Raw genomic sequence first — 10,365 nt, forward strand, 5'->3', positions numbered from 1 at the left:
CCATGGCGCTCACTTCCTTTGCATGGGCTGCTGAAGCAGTGGGACAGGATGTCTCCCCTAGGTGAAGCTGACAGTAGAGCCCAGACGTGTGTTTTCTCCTGTTCCTTCTCGTGGTGTTAAACAAAAAGCTTCCATAGCAAACATCTTTCCAAAACAAGGCAATTACCACACTGATCCTTTCGGAGCAGCTCCGTGTGTGGGAGGAAATGTCAGTCATGGGTACTCTTGCTTTCTGAGAGAACAGAACGGCCTCGGGCTGTCTAGGAGCTGCAGAAGTTGTTATTAATTTGTGGGGTTTTTTCAAAAAAACCTCACAAATCCCAAAGTAAACAAGACAACTCACAGCCTTAAAGCCAAACTCATGTTTTGATACTGTTTTGAAATTTTGTTTCGTAGGACACTGTAAATAGGTGAGGGAGAAGGGGCTGGAACCAATCCCTTGGCTTGTTTGGCTGCTGATCTTGGAGGTGTCAGTTTGTTCTGTTTGCTGCCTTCAATTCACGGCTCAATCTGTCTGTCTATTCTGTCTTGAGTGCTCTGGTTGAGCTGAACACAGGCGTGTGTTTCCTTTTCCCCTTATTTCTAGACAAAGTACTTCGTGTAACTTGCGCAACACTGTGGAAAGCTTGAGTGCATTTTGAAGGTGGCTGTAGTGTTTCTATGAAACTCTGGTCTTCTGACCATCCCTCCCCTCTTCTGCCCTCAGTACTTGACACTCCAGAGGAGCTTGAGAAGAAGCGGATCTGTCGCATCATCACCCGGGATTTCCCTCAGTACTTCGCAGTGGTGTCCCGGATCAAACAGGACAGCAACCTCATCGGGCCCGAGGGAGGGGTGCTGAGCAGCACCGTGGTCCCACAGGTGCAGGCAGTCTTCCCAGAAGGGGCACTCACCAAGAGAATTCGCGTTGGCCTCCAGGTACAGCACAGCATTCACAGAGTTCTGCTTTTGTTATTGGTGACAAATCTCCTTTTTGGAACGGAGAACCAGCGTGTCCAGCTTGTCGTGTTGTATGTTGGCTACAGCGCTTCTAGAAAAGAGCAATAAAAGAAAAAAATCCATTCAAAAGTTAAAGCAAGTTGGTAAAGTTTTGGGTTTTCCATTTACTTCTGTTAACTCTCTCTATAACTTCGGGAAGAAATGTTGGTGATGATGCCGATATGAGTCATAGAATTTCCCAAATACTTCTTATGAAAGGCATCAGAGAAGTACAAAGTGCTGCAATAATTAACCGTGCTGCTACTACTAAATGTACAGATTTTCAGTGTGACTGAACCGGTGTAACAATTCACTTCCTGCAGAAAGGAAAGTCTTCTCTGGTCTCATCCTGTCCTCCTGCTGCATGCATCCATGATTTACCTTGTCCGAGAGACTGAGCTTGTTGAAATCTCCTGGGATTTGCTGAATAGCACTGCAAAACAGCCAGAGTTTGTTCTCGGGGGAAAAGGTGACCAGGTTATCGTTAGCTAGCTACTGGTTAAGTGAATTTAAATTGATGCTGTAAAAATCTGATAGGCAGCAAGAAAGGGGATAGGAAGAAGAGGCAGGCATGGCAAAGTTGAAAAAGTGAGGTCTCCCCTTCTCACTGGCAGTCAGTTCTTCTGTCTGCAGATTTTCATGGGAAATTGTGCCATTTGAAAGCTTAAGGGGTTTGCAGGCAATATACAGACCCAGTTCTTTACATGGCATTAAACTGTTTTCAAGTAACTGCTCTGTTATTTCCTCTTGCTTTGGAAAGGCTCAGCCTATGCACACTGAACTTACAAAGAAGATTTTGGGCAACAAGGCTACCTTCAGCCCCATAGTCACGTTGGAGCCCAGGAGAAGGAAATTCCATAAGCCCATCACGATGACGATTCCCGTGCCCAAGGCCTCCAGCGATGGGCTCATGAACGGCTATGGAGGCGACACGCCCACTCTAAGGTTACTATGCAGCATAACAGGTAGGATGCCAGGCCTGGAGCTCTCCACGTGCCTCCTGAAACTGGCAGTCCCCAGGGGCTGGAAATGCTGAACTGATTGCACCCAGGGGAAGCTGGGTGGAAATCTGACTGGGGCAAGAAGCTGAGAAAATAAGCTACTTTCCAAACAATTGATTTATACCAGAAATAACATTTGTTGTGTGCACTAACAAGAGATGTGTCTAATCACATCCTTTGGGTTTGGTGGGGTTTTTTGCATTTTCCTTACAAGGAACAACAAACAAGTTTGTTTCTTGAGAACCAACATAGTTCTGCCTGGCAGAGTAGCAGTAGTACCGATTTAAAGTTGCAGGATGCTTAGGAAGAAAATACTGGAGTTAAACACTTAACTTGCCATGGCTCCGAACTGATTAACATCTCCTTCAGTCTCCCTTAAGAGACACAAATGAGCTGCAAGTATTTAATTTAATTAATTAAATCCTGTACCACAGGGCTCATCACTTGAAAATCATTTGTGCATTTGGGTTTTTCAGGGTAAGCCCATCCGGTCCTGTTAGCATTAGTGGACCCAAGGAGAAGGCATATCTGGGATTATTACTTGTTTCATGGCAATTAAAAAACGATAAGAATTTCTTTGAAGCAAAAATGTCGCTGACTTTGCTTGGTTTTCATTTTACTTTTAATCCTCTGCAATTTCAGGAGGAACCACCCCTGCCCAATGGGAAGACATCACCGGGACAACACCACTGACATTTGTTAATGAATGTGTTTCCTTCACGACGAACGTGTCTGCCAGGTACCTACACAACCAAACAGGACTTGTGCAGGAATACTCTCAAATACATGACTTTGTTCCACAAATATTTCTGTTACACTGTTTTAGTTTGGCGAGTAGAACGAACAGAAATATTGATTGTTATGAAAATTTACATGGAAACAGAAATCCCTTATTTAGGTACCACACTAGACATCTTGTAGGAGATACTACTTCTGGCATATCCAAAACTGAGAAGTCAGGCAGAAAAGGGCCTGTAGGTGTGCCAGACTGGGGTCTAGAAGCATCTCTTCCGTACATCTGTTCTTGTGATGAGATTTAACTGCTGTCTTATTGAAAACAGATTTTCATTTTAAAAAAGGAATAACAGATATGAATGTATGAATGTATTTTAGTTTGTGTCCGTGATGCGTATCACAGAAAGGCCCAAAAATCTCCTCCTCTGTAACAGGAGATGCAATCCGTGACCTGGAAATATTCCATCTAGCCTGTGTCCTCCAGCAAACACTTAAAAAAAATCATGGGTAACTTGCCCATGAAATTCAGTGCAAACATTCAATGTCTGGGGCAGCTGTTGCCGTTAATTCAGTTTGTTATTTATCGAAATAGCGTATTCAGTGTTAAAACGAGGTCAGCTCTTGCAGTCCAACCTCCAGTTTAACATTAGGTGAGATAAAGCATTATTTATTTTATCCTTTCTCAGTTCAGAACGGGGCTGTTTTCCCCTTCAGCTGGCTGCTTTGCTGACGCACGTTTCTGTTTGGTGCCGCTGAACATTGCCCTGTAGCAGCGGTGGCCACGAGAGGGGGATCTTGCAGTGCGTTCTGCTCAGTGCTGCTGCTGCAGAGCTGGAGGCAGGAGTGGAAGGCTAATTTAAGAGGCACTTGTGGAAACAAGATGCAGAGTTTGAGAGGTCCAAATCCCTAAAATTTTCAAGTCCCCAGCAGCAGGGGACTGTGTAGTCACACATGACAGCCAGAATGAGGGAGACAATTTATGGTGCTGCAACCCATATTTTTGGTGGATCTTTCTTAATCCTAATGATGGCATGAAAACTGGTTACTTTTATTAATATTCTGTGATTGAGGCAGGGTTCCATCTAGAGATTTTAATGGGTTCTGCCTCTTCTTTTTAATGTCAATGTACGTTCAAAGCTATCTACTTTGCCACAAACATGATGTACAGTTAAAAAAACTGGATTTTTCACCTAATTTCTGGCTCTTTGCTACTTACAGTAATTTTTTTATGTCTAGTTCAGCATTAATGATGGGCAACAATTTTACCATTCGTAAAACTAATTCTGTCCAAAATGAGCTTGGGAAAGAGATACATTTGCCATGTGAATTACACTGCAGACTTGGAGGCACTCTGTTTGTTTTCCATTTCCTGAACTGCAGCTTTTAAAAGACTTAATGTCTGTTGGGGCCTTTTAGCCACTGGTGTTTGACAGCAAATCACTGAGGCATCTGGTGGTTTCTCAGAGGATGTGGCCTCTCCAGTTGGAGACCAGCACAGCATAATTCTCCCATGCAGGAAAAGGAGAGGATCAGCTTGCAGAGCCTTTCTGTCGCACACATGCCTTCCCTCTTGCGAGTGTCAGCAGCCGGGGGCTTTGAGCAGTGCGTTTGTTAAACATTCTAAAGATGAGCACAGCGTGGAATTGGCTGTTATTCTGCTGCATTTGTGCAGGTGCAGAGCAGTCACACTCCAAAGGTGTGCTTTGGGGTTATAGTGTAAGCCACCATGAGGAGTAACACCCCTATAGATCAGAGCAGCTTTTGAGCTGCCTCTGACCTTTCCTGACTTCCGCCTTCATCTGCTGGCTGGGAAACTCAAGCTTTCCACCCACACAGTAGGTTTTATTGAAAAGAAATGGCTTCAACTCCACAGAGAAACTCAAGTGGTAGCTGGGAAAGAAGGCAGAATGTGTTACTCTTAGGAAAGTGCCTGGTGACTAAATTCACATAGGAATAATTTCTGATTTTGCATGCAGCTTTGCGCAGTGGACAAAGTCATTCACGTTCACCTAAAGACCTCAGGTTTTGCTGTTGTATGTAAGGAATTGACTGCTATTTCCTTTAAGTTGGGTGGGAGACAAAAAACAAGAGTGACAGTTCTTTTTCTACTCTATTCTGCCTTGTTATCTCCCATTGCTGTGGTTACCAGCTAATGCTGCCAGGATGGGGAAAAATAGAATTTCCTTTCTTAAATACCTCTCTGCTGTTGGCACAACTCTTCATTTTCTTTTACAGATTTTGGTTGATAGACTGTCGTCAGACACAAGAATCTGTTACTTTTGCTTCCCAAGTGTACAGAGAAATTATCTGTGTCCCCTACATGGCCAAATTTGTGGTGTTTGCCAAATCCCATGATCCCATTGAAGCACGGTTAAGATGTTTCTGCATGACGGATGACAAGGTGGATAAAACTCTAGAACAACAAGAAAACTTTGCTGAAGTTGCCAGAAGCAGGGATGTAGAGGTACTGTACAAGAATTTAAGTTTTCTCTGCTTTTTAATGTCTGAAAAATAATCTGTCAACAGCTGCTGTCACAACACAGTATCAGCAGCTACAATAAGATGGAAACTTGGACTTGAGTCAGGTGTAAGGAGAAAGTAGTGAGGAAACCCTGTTCCCAGAGGGGCACTGACAAACTCAGTCCATAGGGCTAAAGGGAGAGGGTTGGGGCCTAAAATGATGGCTAAATCCCATCTTCCAGTAACCCCATAAATGCACATCACCAACCAAAAAGGCAACTGACAGGGGTCAGCACATTCACATACCAAGAAGTTAAAGTAGCAGGTTTGATTAATATTCTGCTTTAAAAAAATAAAATGGCATGAAATTTGTTTTGCTGAGCAGGCAAAAGCTTTCCTATGCGGAATTCACCAAACTGCCTGCTAAATGCAGTTTTTCTGGCTCTGTCAGCTTCCTCAGAAGGGATGACAAATTGAAGGTGCTTTAACTTATGTGGCACGTTCTGCTTAGTTCAGTCTCTTTTCCATGAGAATCCCACCTTTAAAAGATTTGTCCTCGCTGCTCCTGAAGCTCTGACAGGCATCTCTTGTGCAAGATAAAATATGGGCTTATCAAACTGAATGACAAGGCTGAATTTCTGGAAAGTGAGCATGAACCATGAACAGATTGGCACTTTGGATGAAACATCTCCCAAACTGCTGATCTGATACTCAGACATGTGGAGGGGCCATAACAGCAGCAATCTGAAGATACAAGCTGTATTGTAGAGAGATTTCACAGGGATATTTACCTGAGGCCTCTACAGATCCATCTGAAATAAATGGACTCAGTAGGCACACACTCTGAATTCTGATGGCTGAAGAATATATTTCTTTGACTGTGGTGGTGAGGGCAGGTTAACGAAGTGTGCTAAAATTGGAGTCAATCAAAAATCCAAATTAAAATCTAGATGTAAAAGTTTGCCCAGATTTATGACACTAAGTCATATACTGCTGTCATTTAAAGTACTGCACTATTGTTACTAAATTAACAGTTTATTCTCTTTGGAATTTAATAATCTGAAATGTTTCCAAACATTTTAGGTCACTGAACTTAACAAATCCTGTAAATTTTTTTAGACCTAACAATTCCTAACAATTCCAGAAACTGATTTTGAACTGTTGTAGAACTATCCTTAAGAAGCAATCCTAATCACCTCACAATAATAAATTGATGGTTTTCTTTTTTTCCTTTCCAACAGGTATTAGAAGGAAAACCCATCTATGTTGATTGCTTTGGCAATTTGGTGCCACTCACAAAGAGTGGGCAGCACCATATATTCAGTTTCTTTGCCTTCAAAGAAAACAGACTTCCTCTGTTTGTGAAGGTAATGTTGATGGCTCCTTTTTGGATATTTCAAGTTATCTCTTTACCATATGTTTTGTGAACAAAGGAAAACCAAACGACTTAATTTATGTCAGTTCCAAACAGAAACCTAATTTTATCCCTGTACTATTCCATTTAAAAAGCATTTTTTTTATGAGTAGGAAGATGTGTAAAATGAAAGCCAAAGTGAAAAACCTTGATTCCTCTCAAATTAAGTAATGCATTAACCCGCTGTGGTCAGAAGTGCTGCTGTCACCGAGCCACCATCACCACCTCTTCTGAGAGGCAGGCTAGAGAGCACTGGAAACCTCTTCCACAAGCTTTTCCTTCTACCCTGACATTCTGACTACAAAGGAGGAAACTATTGCTGTTATATAAATAACAGCCCTAGAGAAATGATTTATGAATGGGAACTTGCAGTGAGTGGAGAAAATGAACCCGCTCCATCGTGTTATACTTGCTGTGTGCTGCTAGACAAACTTTAAACTTTCTCCCTCCCTTACCAGCAATATTTGGTAAGCTTGTTTTAATTTACAACTTCATCTGTGCCACTGCCTTCCCTTGGCTTTGCAGATATTCCCCCCTGCTGAATTTTCCACCAACAACATTCAGCATATATTGAATGCACAAATACATCTGTATATACATTTACAAACAGCAGGGGAGGAGAAGTGAAAACACATTATTTTTGCCTGCATGGACTTTTTCTCCCCATCTGGTCCCTCCTGCTGACTAGTTTTGAGAGACACAAGTAGCTCACACAGCAGAGCAGCAGGCTAAATGTGTGTATTTTTACTGTGCCAGGTCCGAGATAGCACTCAAGAGCCCTGCGGACGATTATCATTCATGAAGGAGCCAAAGTCTACCAGAGGCCTCGTTCATCAAGCCATATGTAATTTAAACATCACTTTACCCATTTACACAAAGGTACTGTGAAATGATACCCTGCTGCAGGCATCAGCGTTATCATACAAACAAGAAATGAGGGGGAGGGCAAAACAGGATTAAAGCTTTGGGGGCAGGGGCTTGAAAGAGGAAAAAATTCCATGCAAGGGGTTTCAGTGTCTTGGGTTTGGTACTCTTAATGCCAGTGTTTGAAGACATCATCAGGTATTTCCTGAGGACTCAGAAGAGATGAAGGGGAGTGTCCTCAGATATTAAACATTTCATTCCTTAGAAAGTGTCAGTTTTCATTTATTCTCTGAAAACACAAGTTATTTTTCTTTCCTGGTCAGATGAGAAGCCGTGTGCCTTTTAGGGATGTATTTGCCCAAAATGGTGATCATTTTCTTCTCAGCTTTTTTTAGAATATAGTTAATCTTTATTATAGCATTTTAGTATGATTTTAAAACAGAGCATCTCAGCATTTTGTGACTTTAAATGGTAATAGTTCTTGAACATTTTAAGTCTTTATATATGCTAATTTATGGGTGAAAAAGCACCTATATATTTAAAGGTTTTGTATAAATAAGGATCACTAGATGTCTAACTTTTCTGTTTGTATTTTGCTCAGTTCTGTAGCCTTTTGTGTTTAGTTTTGCTGCTTTTGGATGTAAGAAATCAACTGCAGGAATGTGCTGCGTTTTTTTCTTTTCTGTTAAATGTTGTGGGAAGTTAACTTTTTCCTACTCTCTTCTAAAAATTGCCTTTTGCCTGCTCTGTTTCCCCATTCTCTTTTTGCATGGCACTTTGGGACCAAAAGGAATCAGATTCAGATCCAGAACCAGAAGAGGTAAATGTTGCTAAATCAGCGTGCTCTTGCCTGCACACGTTACTCAAACACAATTAACAGACACAACTCAGAACTGATCCTTAGCTCAGTGCTACAAGCACAGCACCAAGGGCTTTGCACAGACTGACTTTGGGAATAGACAGAGTTGAACTTCCCCCATGCTAAAGTGACCAGACTTCTCCATTTCTAACATCCAGTAGACTGGATGTTACAGGTTACTGGGCTGGGTGACTGACATCCAGTACAGAATCAGTGTTAACCCAGAAGTTAACAAATAAAAAGTTTAGAATTTTCACCTTTAGCATAAACTAAATTGTATCAGCTCCCCCCAGAGCTCCCAGCCCTGGTCTGGCACTTATGTTACTTCAGGTCTGACCTCTACACAAAGGAGTAACATTAGAGAAGTGTCCTCACATTCTGATGATGTTCAGCTGTTGGAAACACTGTGAGAACAGCCAGTTCCCAAAGATGATGCACATCTTTTCCATGCCCTGCATGACAGATTCAGCAGGTCTGTGGCTTGGCATGCGGTTTCCTATTATCATTGCAAGAATACTTACCACTCCTACGGTAAATATGACCTCTGTTTTTGTATGGGAAACTAAAGCACAAAAAGACAAGCTCAATTGATAGTTATAAGCATTTTAAAATATTTTTTATTGACTTGATGAATTTTTATGTTAGTAATATTAATTCCTATGCTGACATATATTTGGACTGATGTGAAAAAACTGAAAGTGAGGGAAGCTAGAACATCCTAGGGATGCAGGGTTACCATGCAGGGCGACGTGTGCATCAGAGGAATCCGGGCTATTACGCATCTGTTGCACACACTGTCCACTGTGAGGTGTAATTATGTGAACCTGAAGGATTGCCAGGCATGTACAAACATGCACATGTGGCCAGGGATTTCCTTCTGTCACTGCCAGCTCGTGGAAAGGCACGGATTTCCTACATCTTGGCTGAGACTGCATATTGCATTTATCTTTATAAATAACAGTTTGAGCTATTTAAACCTTTTCAGCACTCACTAAAACCTTGGGGGCTTTACCATACACAGTATCTTGTACCAGCAGTACTGCACAGCTGATTTGCGTTCTTCACAGTTGTCCTACCCCCACCACAAGTTTGTATAGGAAATTAGAGCTTTAATGCTACTTGCAACTTTGCATATTTTTCCATAGCCAGACTTAAGCAACGTGTGCTGGTGTGGACAAATGCTAGCAGAACTGAAATAAACTGAAATTACAAAGCAACCTCAAAAATTTGCTTCTTGAATTTTCGTGGTCTGAGATGGTGTTTTGTTTAATTCTTTTTTGACAAGGACTGTGTTTTCTTTTGAATAACAGTAAAATTGTATGGCTTTCTTTGATCTGTACCCAAATAACTCTGAAAAATCAAAAAGGGTGCCTGTGAGGGTCACCACAGCTTCCATTTAAAGGTATCAACAGCTATTAGTGGCATCCAGCCCTGGGTCATGCCTTGGGCAGTTCTGCCTTCATTGTTGCACCTGCATTTCACCATCACTGAGCACAGAGGCAGAAATGTGATTGATGCTCTCAGAATGAACGTGTCCAAGGAAACAGAATGGATGAAACCTCCTGGTTGCCTTCCAGATGGACCACATGCCTTCACATAACCATATTGGACTATTTTGTGTTAGAGAGGAAGAAATAAATTGAGAGCAATGCAACCAAGCACCTGGTAATGCAAAGTTTAGGTCCTCCAGACTTGCTAAAGAGCATTTAAAGAAAATACACTGCAATATTTTGAATCTACAGTCTACATCATAACTATAGTGAAGTAAGCATTATTCTGGTGGTGGAGACCCTAAATAAATTAAGCCATGCTTTTACTGTTATTTTAAATGAACTCTTGGTTCCATTTAAGTCCATGTGTCTCCATACAACTAACACTTCACCCATGGCTTCTGTGTAGCAGTTATATTTGAACTTTTAAATCTCCTGCTTTTTCCTCTTCCAGGTTGATATGACTTCAGAAAAAAGTAAGATTTTCTTCTTTTTCTTGAGACTGTTATAATGCAATTTGTATGAGAGATGGTTAAGAGTAAAGATAAGCATGAAAGAGAGCTA

The 10,365-nt window shown here is 41.6% G+C and overlaps 1 protein-coding gene across 37 annotated transcripts in view; it reads left to right on the plus strand.

Annotated features, from left to right (window-relative positions):
- Window positions 1–10,365, plus strand: part of ANK2 (ankyrin 2) — a 273,471-nt gene that overhangs the window by 240,785 nt on the left and 22,321 nt on the right. For all 37 annotated transcript variants that reach the window (XM_086890733.1, XM_086890725.1, XM_086890736.1 and 34 more), the window contains 8 exons: window positions 707–918; window positions 1,739–1,943; window positions 2,622–2,718; window positions 4,950–5,178; window positions 6,416–6,541; window positions 7,345–7,467; window positions 8,243–8,272; window positions 10,256–10,277. In XM_086890733.1, coding sequence (XP_086746859.1) covers window positions 707–918; window positions 1,739–1,943; window positions 2,622–2,718; window positions 4,950–5,178; window positions 6,416–6,541; window positions 7,345–7,467; window positions 8,243–8,272; window positions 10,256–10,277 — 1,044 coding nt within the window. The remainder of the gene's footprint in view (window positions 1–706; window positions 919–1,738; window positions 1,944–2,621; window positions 2,719–4,949; window positions 5,179–6,415; window positions 6,542–7,344; window positions 7,468–8,242; window positions 8,273–10,255; window positions 10,278–10,365) is intronic.

This window comes from Cyanistes caeruleus, chromosome 5 (genome assembly GCF_971803275.1).
Source record: "Cyanistes caeruleus chromosome 5, bCyaCae1.hap1.1, whole genome shotgun sequence".
NCBI lineage: Eukaryota > Metazoa > Chordata > Aves > Passeriformes > Paridae > Cyanistes > Cyanistes caeruleus.